The 15,813-nt window shown below is 49.2% G+C and overlaps 5 protein-coding genes across 5 annotated transcripts; 3 read left to right on the top strand and 2 right to left on the bottom strand.

Annotated features, from left to right (window-relative positions):
* Nucleotides 1-2,396: 2,396 nt before the first annotated feature.
* Nucleotides 2,397-5,071, bottom strand: ATNIH1004_007859 (crossover junction endodeoxyribonuclease; the record flags this gene model as incomplete). The annotated part of the gene is made up of 2 exons (XM_033572475.1): nt 2,397-4,977; nt 5,058-5,071. The coding sequence occupies 2 exons, from the start codon at nt 5,069-5,071 to the stop codon at nt 2,397-2,399; spliced, it is 2,595 nt and encodes an 864-aa protein (XP_033425790.1).
* A 380-nt stretch (nt 5,072-5,451) lies between these two features.
* On the top strand, nt 5,452-7,173 carry ATNIH1004_007858 (putative actin-related protein RO7; the record flags this gene model as incomplete). Its single annotated transcript, XM_033572474.1, has 1 exon — nt 5,452-7,173. The coding sequence occupies one exon, from the start codon at nt 5,452-5,454 to the stop codon at nt 7,171-7,173; it is 1,722 nt and encodes a 573-aa protein (XP_033425789.1).
* A 351-nt stretch (nt 7,174-7,524) lies between these two features.
* On the bottom strand, nt 7,525-8,742 carry ATNIH1004_007857 (aldose epimerase family protein; the record flags this gene model as incomplete). The annotated part of the gene is made up of 1 exon (XM_033572473.1): nt 7,525-8,742. The coding sequence occupies one exon, from the start codon at nt 8,740-8,742 to the stop codon at nt 7,525-7,527; it is 1,218 nt and encodes a 405-aa protein (XP_033425788.1).
* A 1,466-nt stretch (nt 8,743-10,208) lies between these two features.
* ATNIH1004_007856 (putative AT DNA binding protein) lies at nt 10,209-13,805 on the top strand (the record flags this gene model as incomplete). Its single annotated transcript, XM_033572472.1, has 1 exon — nt 10,209-13,805. One exon carries the CDS (start codon nt 10,209-10,211, stop codon nt 13,803-13,805), a length of 3,597 nt encoding a protein of 1,198 aa, XP_033425787.1.
* Nucleotides 13,806-14,955: 1,150 nt separating this feature from the next.
* Nucleotides 14,956-15,715, top strand: ATNIH1004_007855 (uncharacterized protein; the record flags this gene model as incomplete). The annotated part of the gene is made up of 2 exons (XM_033572471.1): nt 14,956-15,336; nt 15,494-15,715. The coding sequence occupies 2 exons, from the start codon at nt 14,956-14,958 to the stop codon at nt 15,713-15,715; spliced, it is 603 nt and encodes a 200-aa protein (XP_033425786.1).
* Between the last annotated feature and the right edge of the window lie 98 nt (nt 15,716-15,813).

The raw sequence follows: 15,813 nt of genomic DNA, 5'->3' as shown, positions 1-15,813 counted from the left end.
CGATGCGCTGTCCCCAAACAACCCGGTCCAATACAGGTGCTCTGCGATGTAGATGCAGCGTGCAGCTCCGCGCGGATCTGTGTACTGGAAATCTCACATGCAATTATTAATATTCTTGCTGGTTGGGCCCGAAATGCTGTTCCCGTTGCTAAATCCGAAGCAGTTCAAAGGGCTGCTAGTCCTCCTGCGCGTCCTGCTCCACTCAGGAGAATCCTCTCGGTTGTTGGAGAAATCCCAAGACTTTGAGCAACTAGATGTTCGAAGCCTGGGCTGCCCGCGTTCGTAGCTGTCACTGAAACCATGTGAGTGATGGAAGTCGGGAGGATGTTGCTGTCGCCCAAGACTTGCCAGTAGCTCTCTCGGCTAGTTGGGTTCCATACTGGCGAAATACAGCGTCGACTTCTTCTGCCGCAGGTGGATCATATCTATGCCATCTAGGATCGTTCCAAATCCCAGAATGGCCCAGGACTCGATGCCTGTTTGATCGATGACACGAAGTAGGCGTTGAACTCTGTATTCGTTTAGCTGAACTAGGTTGATTGGGGGGTATGTTTTACTCACTATGGGGTGTCTGCAGGATAACAGTTTGAGATGTAGTTTTTCAATCCGTCCGGTCCTATAAGCTTGGATGACAATTCGGTGCCGATACCAGTGATTGTCAACTTATTGATCTGCTCAGCAGAAACCTCCCTAGGACGGAGAAAAGAAGACTCCATTTTACTTCAAGCCCTATTATAACTGGTGCTTAAGTTTGAACTGACAGTAGTGTTATTGAGACATGGCCTTCTATACCTTCTTATTATCAATAAATTCCCTGCACGAAAAGGGGGATAGGATCTATAGGCTTGATAATCTTTATTCTGACAGGTTACATGACGATCGATCCCTTGATGCACTCACAATGCAGCTAGTTTGGAATAGTTCGATTGCTCTGTCTATCGCTAGGCATGTCTCACACCGCTGGCCAGTTGAGAAAGGACGGCCCTTCATCTGCTAGTTCAGCATCATGCAAAGGATACTGCCTGTCATTTCTCCGTATTGAAAGATTAGCACTAAGCTACATGAATATCGAAAAACACTTCCACTTTAGAAAGAAAATTGCGATACATGGTTCAACACATCAGATATGATAAAGTAATGCTGGACACATAACCCAAATACACAGAATCCAGACACAATATATCCAATATTAAGAAGCAGACAAAACTCAAATCTACTCCGGAAAATTCCTCCATCTGTCCACATTGCTTGGACTTTAATGCCAGCTATCTTCCAGGAATTAGTATTAATGCAGTTCTCGAACACCATCGTATTCGTCCCATGATCTTCAACAGAATTCTCTTCCTGCTTCTTCTGTGTAACTCGATGATGCGCCGCTTTCACCAGATGAACAACAATCACCCGCTGCTCAGACACAGTAGTCCACTTGCAAGCTCCGACGAAAATGCTAGGTTTGAATATCCGAGTTACCCAGGAGGATGGGACTTGAGAGAAAGCGGACAAGATCGCTTGCTGGGACGGCGGAATCGTTTATCCCGCCTAGGGAGGTATACGATGGGACCGTCAGCGTCAGGATCGCCTGGAAACGTCCCCAGGACTTTGTATCTAGGATTTCTGCCCTGTCATGCAGGAGGATCTGGCAATGTAGTAGGGTCTCGTGGTTCGGGAGCATTTTATGGAGTAACAGTCGAGGGGGTTGTTCCTATTAGGGTTTTATGAGACTGAGAATTTGTAGATTCAAGAAATAAATGCCGGAAGAAGTGTCATTCATTCCGGAAATCTATCGGGGGAATGTGTTTTGCCCCTTATCAGATTACCATCCGATTCTGCATATTGTTAAATTCCGAATATGATCATGCAGCCACTTACAATAAATGCTTCTAAGCATATGGAGATGCCAAACGGCTGAGCAACCAGGTGGAGTCCAGTCCTAAACCCTGGAATTGTGAAGAGTTCTGTCTTGTGTATAGTCATGAACAGGAATAATAAGGATCGTTTCCTTTCTCCCCGATTCTACTATTAGGACTGGAGTCGGTATTGAATTACGATATGTTGGACTATTTCATAGATAGACAAATGGAACAGGCTTGAGGATGTTTAGATTCTTGGACAGTTCTAGGGAATTCATTTTGAATTCCAGATGAGACTGTTACATATATACCTCGGTATTACACTCCAGTTGATATGCATGTATGTGTGAACTAGATATAAAGTCACTCAAATCAAAGAAGCTAGTTACTTGTCACACAATAGTCCTTAGACTTCGCAAATTTCTCCAGTGGGTATTTCCCAAACGCCTGTAAAGCCTAAATGCGATGAGTTATACCCCAGAGTGTCAGGGCAACAAATACAGGAGTGAGCACTCAAGTACGAGAATGAGACCAATTTCGTCTAAATTACCTCAGGTCCAACACTCTCACACGCTTAAACTGCTGCTTTCGACCAGATTTCTTGCTCTCAGATCGCGCACTGGATGCATCCGAGACCAGCTCAGATTCCGGGCCAGTGTCAACCGTCCAGTACCCGTCGTATGCTACAATAGACTCCACGTGTGAACCCTCTTCAACAGCCGATTCGGTGTCACTCAATTTGACTGGCTTCTTGGCGTCAGGTTTGGAGGGCATGTCGTGCTTGTAATCCCCCCAATTTTGGGGAGAATCTTTGAGTTGTTTTCGTAGCGAAGGCATGTCGAGGGCCTTTTTCTCCAACAAGTCTTGGATACGGGAAGGACTAACTGCTTCTGGTATCGTGGGAGGAGAGGAAGTTTGATCATCCACATACTCAAGGATGGGGTTTGTCTTCTTGGCTTTCTGTCTTCGCGGCGCCCTTTGGGGGCACACATCCGGCTGTGAGCGGGATTTCGCACTTTTTCTCGGACTACCAGCATCGAGATCGATTGGAGATACGGCTTGCTCCAATTCCAATAGCTCACAGGACCCCCGGTGTTTAGGTGGCTGTCGATCAGATTTCAACAGGAGACGGCGAGATGCATCTCTGGATGAGGATGTTGCAGTATCTGCTAGCGGCACGTCCTCATAGCTAGCATTAGAGAAACTCATGCGAATCCTAGACAAGGCTGCCGGTGAAGAACTTCCTAAAGATAGCTCAGGGCACGAAATATCTAAAATTTCTGCCCCAGCATCACCAGAACAAACTACCCTCTGTCCTCCCGAAACACCAGATCGGGTGACCATTGGGTTTCTTTTAATAGGTATATCGGACGAAACACTGCAGGACGAAGAAAACCTGTCAGCAAGATCATCAAATTCGACATCTCGACCAAAAGTCGACATATACTGCGAACTCGCGTCTTTGCCAAATGATCGACCGGGGGTAGTCGGTGAGCCTCGATGTACGAACATTGACGGGCTATCCTCCGTTGGTGTCATCGAAATAGCTGCTTCAAAAAGCTGAGATTTGTGAAATTGAGAGATTTCCGAACGTTCCTTGGTAAGAGTTCCGTACTTGAGGATGCTTCCTCGCTTCATGCCTGGGTCAATTGGGCCCTTCTTCCGAGGGCCTGTCTTCCGGGAAGTCGACTTCTTCGGCGCAGACTTTTCAGACACGTCCTTTTTCCATCTTTCCACTACGTCTGGAATACCTATCAAGGCCAGGGATTCAAAAACCCATATCTTCTGGGAAGAAATTGGGTCGTAACGCTTCGAAACACGTTTCTTCGCTGGCGACTGCGGAACAGTTTCTTCCAGAACCTCCTCCTCCTCCTCATCCGAGACCGTCGTTTCCTGGGAGTGCAGTGGGGGATTGGGTTCTTCAGCAAGCAGATCCAACCCAACAACATCAATGGGAATATAGTCCAACTGCAATTCCGTCAAACCGTCCGTGCTAAAACTAGTTCGGCTTTTATAGACTTTCTGCAACATGGGTGCGTCACTATTTGATAGTCTCGGCTCATCGTCAGCAAAGGCAGATGGCGATTTTTGCAGACGAAGTCGGTAAGTGACGAGAGGCTCGGCCAATAGTCTGATCATCTTCCTGGCCCCGGAGCGATAGTTCCACTCGAAAGTATTTGCCGCAAACCTTCGCAGTTTCACGACATCAATGTCCTGATCCCAGGCGTTTACAAGGCGATGTCGCAGAATATCTAAGTCTTGCTCTGTGGACACCACAGGTTTGGCATAACACGACAGAATTGTTTTGTCCGGAAACGTTTCTGGAATCCGAACCGCCTTGTGCCTTTTTTGGAAATAGCCACTCTCATTCTCTTCCAGCTCATATTGAAGCCTTTCTCTCCATTCTGCTAAGCCTGGTTCGAGGTCCGCACCGTCCGAATCGATGACCTCTAGGAGATCCGCGCCGAATCCAGCTTTTGCGATTTCTGCGGCCAGTTTGCTCCCGCACTTGGGAACACCAGACGGGAGATAGTCGCCTCCACTGAGCATCGCAAATAAGATCATGCCCGCACGATCGAGCGCCAGACTGGACGCGCTGTTCTGGTTATCCATGTGGTAGCAAGTAACATGCGTAGCGGCAGTGGTACCGCTACCACTCTCCTTGGAAAAGTTCATCACAGTCAACGTTGACCCAAACATGAGGGCGTCAACATCATTGCTCATCACTGCATCCACGATACCGGCAGTTTGCAATCTTGCACACTCAGCTTCCGCCTCTCCCGGAGCATCATGACGCGGAAATTTAAAAAGATCCACCAGAAGCTTGGACAGTCGAATAATTGGTAAACTCCCATAACTAACTCCCGATGCCTTTCCTCTTTTAAAGGGTGGCTTTTCTTTTCCGTCGTACACAAATAGAGGATGGATTGGCAATGCTAGCAGCTTAAGCAGTCTGTAGAACAACGTACGTAGTTCGGGGTTTGTGCCACCTCGAGCAGCCTGGACCTGGAATAGCCATATCGAGACATCAACAGCGATTCGGATAGGTCTGGATGTTCTCTCCAAATGGGTGATGGCCAATCTGGACAGAGAAATGCGTTCTCCAGAGCCAATGGCATTGATAAGTCTGTTAACATTAGTTCTGCGGCGGACTACAAGCATGGTAACAAATATATATATGCTCCAAGCGAGCCACAACGAACTTACCCAGGGATCCCCATCCAGCCGGATCTTACAATTTCAAAGCTTGTCCTTCAATATTCCTGAGGCCAAAACTGCAACAAGACGTCTGTGGAGGCCAATACAATGATTGCTGATGGTTTGTTGTGATTGTTGACGTCGACGGAATAGCGAGACGGCCCGATGTAGATCCGGTCGCTCCCTCCGTTGTCGTCGCTGCTGCTTGTTCCGTCACTCTCACCAACTTGGATCCCCATGAAGACGAGTATGAATTGATATCCTACATTGCGCATGCTTGTGGAGGGACGGCATGTTTATAGTATAATGTGCACTTTTCCCGTCAATCCATCAGTCTTCCCACCTGCTATTCTCCCGTGTTCGGAATTGAATTGGGAAAGCGAGCAATTATTGCCTACGAGACATGACGGGTACTTCGGCCGCTTCTAATTTGGACGAGAGGCGCTCATTTGCCGGGAATCCTTTCTCTATGAATTTTCGAAACAGTCAATCCGGTCGACCCTCCACGCCGCAACATCAACTGCGCTCCAACAATTCCTCCTTCGCGAGTACGTCGTCCGCGAGCTCGTCGTTCCGGGGGGAAGAAGATGCAATCATCTTTGAGTTTGGCTCGAGATGGCTTAGGGCTGGATTTGAGGGTGACAGCTCTCCCATGTGTGTCGTTGGATGTGGCCCGGAAGAATCTAGACGAGTCGGTGATTACAGAGGCTGGCTGAAAGGCAGCTCTCATACCGATATATCGCGACAATATCCCGTCAATGCAGAGGACTGGGCGGGCGCATACGAACTGTGGAAGATGGATCTACGGGATGTCGATCTGGGGCTCGTGGAGGACAAGATTGAACGGATGTTGCGAGAGACATACAATACATTCCTTTTGACGGATGCGGGGACTTCACGACTGGTCTTGGTTTTGCCTTCGATTATGCCGCACCCTTTGCTCTCCTCAGTCTTGTCAACACTCTTCACCCGTTGGCGGTTTCCCAGTATTACGCTGTTACAGAGTCCGGTCATGACTGCGACGGCGGCTGGCGTGCGATCGGCTCTGGTGGTGGACCTCGGATGGGGCGAAACGACTGTGACGGGGGTTTATGAATATAGGGAAATCACAACGAAGCGGAGCACGAGGGCCATGAAGTCTCTGCTTCAAGAGACCGGAAGGCTCATGACTCGCCTCTCTACCAGCAGCGGGGGTGAATCAGACGAGATCTCTGTGGGCTTTGAATTTTGCGAAGAAGTGGTCTGCAGGTTTGCATGGTGTAAGCCTAGAGCAGATCAGAAAGGCCTTTCAGGCCCGACAGAGTCCCAGGACAAAGACAGGGAATCGACATCCGATGCTTCGACCGCCTCAATGCTGCAAAAAAGCGTGTCTATACCGTCCCCATCAAATCCTGGTTCAAACTATATGGATGTTCCATTCTCCAAATTTGCCGAGCCTGTAGAGAAGGTTCTGTTTGCCGAGAATACCGCCGATTGCGATTTGGACGATGAAGAGAAACCAGTTCCCTTGCTGGTGTATAATGCACTTCTAGAGCTACCACCAGATGCCCGAGGGATATGTATGTCGCGCATTGTTTTTGTTGGTGGAGGAGCTCACATCCCAGGGATCCGACGACGAATCCTTGATGAAGTAGCGTCCCTCGTTGAACAATACGGGTGGAGTCCGGTACGTGGCAAGGTTATCGAACAGCAGAAACAGAAGCTGCAGAGCCTGCATCTCACTCAGCAATCAACAACACCCTCGCAGGGCAAAGAAAATACTGCCGAGACCCCCGGCTCGCCCACGGGCCAGGACAAACAGGGAGAGCAAGAGAATAAGGAAAAAGAAGAAGAAATCGACCATATTGAACAGAAGATCCGACGGAATAATAGAGACAAAGATATCAAAACGCAAGTCCACGGGGTTCTGCGCGAAGTGGAATCCCTTGGGGCCTGGGCTGGGGCCAGTCTCCTATCGAGTCTTAAGGTTCGGGGTCTGGTCGAAATCGAGCGGGAGAAATATATTCAACATGGTCTGTCAGGAGCCAGCCGGGACTTGGAGACCCATGGCCATGTTGCGGATCGACGGTCAGGCTTACGATCACAGGGCGATCGGTCGAGTTGGACTTTAGCTGGATGGGGGTAAAGTTGATGACCCTGGTCCTGTCTACACGTGGGAAATTTTTGTGTGTTCAATATTTGTGGCTATGGTGTATAGAGAGTTAATCAGGCTGGTGTGGAAGCGGTCCTAGAATATGTAGATATGATACCCGACAAGAATGAGATGGTGAATAGATTGGTAGCCCATTTTTTTTTAAAAGAAAATAAAAAAAATTCTCAATTCCTACCCTATTAATGACAGATCAGAGAATATACAAAGACTGTCAAATGTACATGGTAGAAGAAACTGAAAATAGGAGAGCCAATGATTAATATTGGGACCTCAAATCAAGCACAACCCAAACTCAGACCAGCCCAACCCTTCGTCCCGTAACCCTCAAACGGTACCGAACTTGTAAGTAGCCCAGTTAATGGATGGAGCTCCCTCAGGGGAATAGATCTGATCCTGGAGCTGACCCCACTCAGGGTTATTAATGCCATCGATCCAACCCTCGGGCTCGATCACAATGCAACCATGCTTGTTGATGGCCTTTGCACCCTCGATCTTCTCCTCCTGGTTCTTCTTTGCCTGGGAGGGTTTGATGGGGATGGTGCCATTTTGACCATTGCATGAGTAGATCTGAACGGCCTGCTGGTTCGAAGCTACCTCCAGACTGATTCCGGTAGAGCTGGAGTTCATTCGAAGGATTGGAACCATCGAATTCGCGGCAGCGTACCCGGCAGGACGATCTACGATGAAGCAGTTGTCGTATCCGGTACAGCCGTCCCCGCATAGTCCGTTCGTGTCTTTGATGTCTCTGCCGACGAGCTTCCCTGCGGTGAAGTCGGGGGATCCCTTGTAGGAGTCGACGCCGAGGATGGTGCTGTTGGGAATCAGGATCCCATCAGTGCCGATCAAGCGCTTGGACAGGGGAAGCTGGAGGTAGGTATCTTCCAGGACTGTGGGTTTTTGGAAGGCGTTCAGGTTCCAGTAGATGTGGTTGGAGAGCATGATGGGGGTCGTTTCGGTCAAGGCCAGTGAAATCAGCTTGGTGGTCAGTTGGGGAAGCCCATCGGGGTTCTCAGGGGTCACGGAGGTATCAACGCTGAATATGGCGTGAGTGATGACGTCTCCGGGGAAGTGTTCAAGACCGCGGTCAAGTAGGGTGAAGGTTACCGAAGAGCTGGAGTGGGAAGTGACCGTCCAGTTCCGCGCATCGTAGCCCACGTTACCTCCATGGAGGGTGTCTGCACCATCGTTCTCATTTGTTGGGACCTGATACGTAGAACTATGGGTCTCGAAAGTGCCGTTCTTGATCCGGTTGGCATAGCGGCCTACGACGGCACCAAAGTAAGTGTGGTTGGATTCGGTGTCTTTCAGATAATCCTTTGGATCATCGTAGCCCACGACAACATCCTGGAATATGCCGTCGCGATCAGGAACGAGCAATGAGGTCAAACGTGCTCCATAGGGGATCAATTTGGCAGTGATGTTTTCTGTGGTGATGGTGTAGACTTTGAAAGGGTCCGCATCCGACGATGGAGAGGAGGATGAGCCCTCAGCTAGGGCTGGCATCCCAAAGAGAGCGACGGGGAGGTAGTTTTTAAGATGCATCTTGACCCCGAAAAATGCAGTAATGGCAAGAAAGATCAAGCAGTATGCGTATAAGAGACGAGGGGAGAATCGAGCAGGGCAGAGCAAAGAGCGAAAGGAGCCCAGAAGCTGCGGGGAACTCTGGCTGGCAACAACGGAGCCAAGCATAGCAATATTTATACCGTTCTACCTCATAATGGCGCCTGACCAGCAAGCGGGGGAAGACCCAAAGCGCAGGAACCAACGGACTGGTTGGCGAATTGTCCGAGCAATGGGGATGAGTCGAAGGGATGCAGCTAGTGCAAGTAACTAACTACCAACAAGCTCAGCGAGGCAACGGGAATGGATCGAGTATGACGGGATATGGGCCAGGGTCGAGAATGGGTCCGTCCGCAGCTACCTGCGATCGGAAAAGGTCAACAGGAATGGGTCAATCACAGTCCAATCCTCAGTCAGACAGGTCGGACTAGTGGCGAAGGCTGCAGAGGCAAACGATGAAGCCGAACAAAGAAGTGAGTTAGTTTAGCTCGCCTCCAGCCACGCGGAATCAGGAGAGGCGCTAGGCCCAATGGTGCAAGTTCCAGTGAGGAGAAGTGGAAGGATGCGGGGAATGGGAAGCCAGCCTGTCGATCTTAAATGCATCTCACCATCACCGGTTGAGTCAGCGAAGATTTGGGGTGTCAGTCTGACTGGAGGGGAGGGAATTATTTCCACGATGGGAACTAGCTGGTTCCATGGGAAAAGATCAGAATATAAGGTTGATAAATTATGCATGGATGAGGGGACTCAGAGCGAACCGAGATATCATTTACGGAGTACTACAGAGTATGGATGGTAAAACCAACTACGGATTGTTGGTTATCTATTTATGCCTGAAGCACTATCTTCTAACTATATTCAGCAAAACCACATGCCTTAGCGTTCGGTTGTGCGACTTCTTAAAACCTGATATTTCTGTTTAAATACTTGTCTAGTTAACAAAGACAAGGGCAATAGAAGTAAATTCGAAATTACGCGTAATACGCGCCTAGTATTCATGAAATTATATAGTATTGCGACTCCTGTATTAATCATCATTCTATTGTTGTTTATATTCCTCCCTTCATTTCTTTTTTTAAAGCCTTCAATTATAGTAGTTGTAATACCTATCGTCGAAAGATGCATATTTGGTCTCTGCAGTTGCCCAAAGCACGGTATGGAACAATATTCCTCCCGATTACCTAATGCCCCCTCGGTCTGCCAGATCGGGAGACTTGTTTAGAGGTCACTGTGATGTGATGTAGTTTGTTTCCCTGCGACCTGGCGATTTATTCCTCGTTTTGATTAATCAGTATAGGCATCAAATCTGCTGAGGTGGCTTCTCTATCTCCGAAGAATGCTCAGCTCTGCTTGATCGCACTTCCGTGCTCTCAATCGCGTCCCGATAGACGCGGTCGGGGTTGATCCAGCTCACCCCTCATGAATCGCATCATCCGTTGCATACCGCTATGTATTCTCACAGCTCAACTTCCTCGCCAGACATTCTTGGGACCCCTGGCGACGCCGATTATCTAATCTCCTCGCCGATCAAACCATTTCCCGGTCGCCAGAGCATCATGTCGCCCGCGAATTTTAAACTGCTACATACACCACAAACAGGCAAAGGCAAAAAGTCGCGCGCCAGCTTTACCCCCGGACGAAGCGCGCATTCAATCCGATTTGATGATGTTTTGCTCCCTGTATCGCCGGCAATGAAGCTAGATGGAGGGCAACGGGCTTTGTCTCCGGACAAGACCCAGGCAGATGGTAATGCTAGTCCGTGGAGGATTCGAGTGACGTTGGAGGCGACACAAGACGAGGAACCGAACCAAGAGAGCCCTGCACGCAAGCGCCTTCGACCTTCGATGACGACTACTACGAAGATCCCCCTGAAGGGCGAGGAGGGTGCCACAGAGGAGACCCCGCGAAGACGCAGAGGTCGTCCACGAAAATCAGATATCTTAGCGCATGATGCGACTCCGATTCCAGGCAGCCCGGGGCATACTCCCGGACCCGCAGGTACGAGTGGACAGAAAAGGAAACGGGGTCGACCGAGAAAAAATCCTGCACCGGTCCCGGATGCAGTAGAGAAGCAACCGGATACCCAGGGAATGGATGAAGCGCCTCCTACTATTGAAGCACCTCCTGTTATCGAGCCTGAAAAGAGCTGGAGCCCTTTAAATCTTGCTGCTGACGCTGATTCGGATGATGGCTTGCCCGATATTCAAGACTTTGGGGATCCATTTGAAACCGAGAACCGGAGCTCTCCTCGAGTAAGATTTGAGCAAACATTTGATACTCCCCATGTTAACTCGCCGGATGACCCTTATACGCAAAACCCCAATGGCAATTGGGATTCAACCCCCTCGAAGATGCCGTCCCCCTCGCGGGAGAGCCAAATAGTCTCCCCTGATAACACCCTACATGCCGGCCATACACCTATGCCACCACGTACCTACCCAACTCCAACCTCTTCATCCTTAGTTGACGATGAGAAGCAAGGACCAGAGCCATCAGCCAATCCGACGTCGAATGGCGATTTTCTCCAAAGCGAAGCGCCCCCTTCTCATTTCCCTACGGATGAACCAAAAGAATTTGATTCCATTATGGAGAGTGAAGGATTCAGCATGGTTTCTTTGGATACATTACCGTCAGCTAAACAACATGCCCTTAACGCTGATGGAAATGCCAAGCAAGCTAAGAGCGCTCTTAAACGGGTTTTGGACCAAGACACCATTGGAACATTAAAACGAAGGAACCGCGACCATAACACGAGTGATGCCCCAAAAGCACAGCCAAAGGTATCATTAACCCAACCACAAACAACCGACGACATCCCGCAATCCGATCCTGTATTGGAACGGCTGTCGTCGAGTGAGACGCCTAGGTCGGTCAGAGGCCTGCAGTCCTTTACGTCGCCTTATGCATTGTCGACACCCAAACCTACTACATGGCAAAAAGGTCCATTACTTAGATTGGCTAGGTTGGTTCGCGTAGGCATTGCGCTGGAGGGAACCATGAGGCATGCATATGAATCGGAGGATACCTTGTCGAGTCCTCTAATTCCCAACTCCGGGGACCAAATTTCAGACATGGCGGCGTCTAGGAAGCGATTGGAGCTTCTTTTCGATGACTTAAACCCGGAGGTACAGCAAGAATTGCGATTGGGCCTGGCATTCGGCCACGAACTTGCGAAAAGGCGAAGACAAGCGGAGATAGAAACCGCTAAACAGCTGAGAGCTGCAGAACCGAATGTCACGGATACACCCCCCCGGATAAATGAGGGCCAAAACAAATCCAAGACGCCGCTTCAGAGATTAAACGGCCGGGGGGCTTTGAGGTCCCCGAGCACTATGATGAAGCGGAGAATGGAGGAGTGGCAGAAAGAGAGAGAGGCCATTAGTAAAGAGATCCAGATGGCAAATTCGAGTCAAGTCATTGTGATCGGCAGCGATGACGGCGAGCAAGAAAACCCTGTTAGCAATGCGTACTCTCATGAGTCTTCACTTGAACACGAGCGGCAGCCTGAGTTAGATCGGGGATCCCATCTCGAAGCAGAAGTGGAGCCAGGTGATGAACTGTCTGATGACGTTGACATTGACCAAGAAGATCAGTACCAGAATCATTATCCTTACGATGACGGATTTGAAGAACAAGATGATGATGATGCATATGAAGACATCTGGCAGCAAGAAGCACATAACAGAGACGATGCCTCCGATCACTCACCCTATGAGAATCAAGGCAACGGGTCACTGGAACAGGAATCTAGTCCTTGGATGAATGGTTCTTCCAAGGCACAAAGCGAGGACGGCAGCTTTTCTCCAGATTACCGGATAAGCCAACGAGACAAAATGCCGTCTATGGGGTGGTCACGAGTCAGACAGCTCCGCGAGCAAGAGGTAGATATCTCCGCTCTATTGCGTGCAGAATATACACCCAAGCGGTCGCGCTATTACTACGGGAAGAGCAGCCCAATGAGTTCGGCCAAAAGTAAACCTCCAAACGGCTCACCATCGTCTATACCATCCGAGGAAGAGGGAGATGCTCGCGATAACGTACCCGGGCATGATCTACAGTCGGATGTTTATCTAGAATCAAGTCCTCGCAGAGAATCAGACGATGAAACATTTCTCATTGACCCAACCACAAGGCATGAGAATTCTTGGCAACTCGCTCATCCGCAGCTGGATGCAAATGGAGACCAGAGTATTCCCGATGCCGCGGTAGCCGAGCCGCTGGCAGCGCGTGGTACTCCTGAGCGTCCGCAGCCAGCGAACGCTGATATACAGGGATCATCCTGGTTCCAGAAAATTACCAGTCTTACACCTGGTTGGTTGAAAGCTCCAGGTAGGAGATTGGGAAAGCGTCCTAGCCCCCCGGTAAGCGAAGCTGTTTCTGGCTATAACGAACAGGTAGGAGAGGTAGAAGCAGAAGCGAATGAACGAGATGGGGAAGAAAATGAAGAGTCCAGTGTCGAGCCAGCACAGCTTGACAACAATGATGGCGCGGAGACCACGGAAGAACAAGGTGTGGATGACCAAGACCTGGAAGAAACGCCAAAGCCGCTTCCTCAATTTGCGAGAGAAGATGGACGGCTTGGTTCTTCGGCCTCTAGACCTGGCCAGATGCTTGACGAAACACACGCGACTCCAAATATGGAAACGAATGGGGAGACATACGAACGTCAGTTTCCGCTGGCACTCTCCGGATATTTCTCTGATGATCACTATCTGTTTCTCCGGCATCTGTATCGTTTAGCGAAAAGACACCCGGAACGCTTTCCGTACTACCCCTCTACTGGCCGACCGGGCATTATAGGTGACTGGATATGGACTTCGGACGGGGCCCATGGAGTCCCTATTACAGAGCGCCAGTTTGCGATTGTCGACCGATTTGTGCAAGAACTGGCCAAGGCCGACATACAGGCTGGTGGAACAGGTCAAGTCGGCTGGACGGAAGCCGATTTGCACAGGAGGCTGATCAGCATCATCATTGGCGAAGAGGTCCGCAAAAAGAGGAAAGTCCAGGTGTATGAAGGGCAGCAGAGAGAAGAACCTTTGTGAAACAGGGCCCATGCTGCCACATCGTGGCGCTGAGCACCAAACAGATCCGCGAACCTTTTTGTGGCTTCCCTAACCCCCAAACCCAATCACGGTTTTGGTTGAAGAAATGGTATACTAGCCTTAATGTTCAGTCATGGCTTTCATATTGGTTCTTTTGGTGGTTCCATGTTATCTGGTCATCACGGACTGGTGAACCAATGGATGAATCCTGCTTACTAGGATGCTGATGCTGTGACTCTTATTTTTGTATAGAATTTGGTTTATTGATGTACAATTCCCCCTTTTGGTTTCCTTTGTCTGGGCCTTTGGAGCTTGATTGGGTGTTTGTGAGCCAGCAACTGGAGAATGGTTCTTGTTTATATTTTCGGCTGGATGGTAACTACATCACTGGCTTAGTTATGCAGCATATATGACCTAACTATTGATTGTCTTTTTATTTTTATTTTTTATTTTTTATTTTTATTTTTATTTTTTTTTTTGGCCTAATTTGCAATATCGCCAAGGCGTGCTCCCTAGCCGGTTCTGCACAGCGTGTCTACTGACTAGAGAACATGTACTTGATGAGGAAGAACTCCCTAAATGCACTGGAGCGATCCTGTTCACTGAAGGCAACGCACACAGGAGACCGGGCGATAAATATAGACCATCGAAGTTCGTGAGCTTTCCACTAAGTTCTCTGGCAATGAACAATATGCTTCCTTCCAAAACTGGTCTTGCTGCCACGCTTTTGTGCTTCAGGGATGTTGTCTCTTATTGCGCTGGCATGGAAAGCAATGTCTTGCCTATTCGTCCAGGCACCGTTCGAAGACATCCACTTCGCTCCACTCTTGGAGAGAATGTCACGAGTTTTGACTCAGCTGCAGGTCGTGCAGCGCCAGCGAAACAGAAGTGTCTGCAGGGGACCAGTCCCCATTGAGAGCCTGAAGTTTCCTCGTTTCCCACGGAGCCTAACCTGGTGTTCATGCCCCGTTCGGCAAATAGAGTAGTCCAGAAAGATCCGGCGCGGAGACCTGTATACGGACCATTCTGGACTCTAGGACCTATAAAGTCAGCATATATAAGTTCAGCAAGGTCCCATTGGAGAGCTGAAATATGATAATGATATAAAATAAGGTCCGACTCATCTGATCTAATAGTCACAATTGCCTTAATGGGTCTCAGCAGTACCTTCAAACACGCCCTTGGTCTCTCCTTTCTCCCCAGACGAACCAATCCGTCAGCCTGGAAAGGAAAATCCGTTGACCGATCTAGCGTCAAGGTCAACTGCTCTACCGTGCAATGCAACTGTGATTTTCACTCCAGTGAGTCTGATATGGCGGTGAACGGAAGCGAGTTGGACCTGCATCATGGCGGCATTGGCGACAGCAGCAGTAGCAGGGCCGTATTGGTGCGAATAGTGAGCTGGTCCAGTATTCTCGGGCACAGATGTCGGTGGACGATGGAACAGGAACGAGACCTGGCTATTGCAGAGCAGGAGCTGGCACGGTGTCAGAATGCCTGGAGTTCCGAGCAAGAAGTGTGGTTGACATACGTACGATTATTTTTTTTTCTTTTTTCGAACCCTTTTTCCCGCTTCTTTAGTTTCATTTATCGTCATTTAGGATCGACACTTTGTCGCTTCTGACACGTCACATATTCCATGGAGAAAGGATTGGAAACTGAAACTAATGAATGCTACGTCGATATAGATAAAAGCCCTAACGGAAGAAAAAGAAGCCCATGAAGAATTCCTCCACCGCCGTGCCAAACATCAAGACGACGAACAGCAGCATTTTCGCAAATCCTGGAACCATCGTCGGTCCCAGGATAGATCCCGACAGCTGTTACTTTTGAATCCGCGCCGGGGGAGTAGTCGACTGCGTCGGTTACGGATAGGAAGTAGCTTTGGTCAGGGTGATGTAGAATGGTGATTTGAGCCGTGCTTGAAAGGCATTTCTATATATGAATATATGTTCATTACGACTGATGGGGTTGGGAGAATGGGATTGGATTGGAATTTTGAAGGACT

This window comes from Aspergillus tanneri (genome assembly GCF_003426965.1).
Source record: "Aspergillus tanneri strain NIH1004 chromosome Unknown AapTan_7_pilon_pilon_pilon, whole genome shotgun sequence".
Classification (NCBI taxonomy): Eukaryota; Fungi; Ascomycota; class Eurotiomycetes; order Eurotiales; family Aspergillaceae; genus Aspergillus; species Aspergillus tanneri.
Note: the sequence above shows the minus strand (reverse complement) of the source record. Positions and strands in the feature narration are given on the sequence as shown.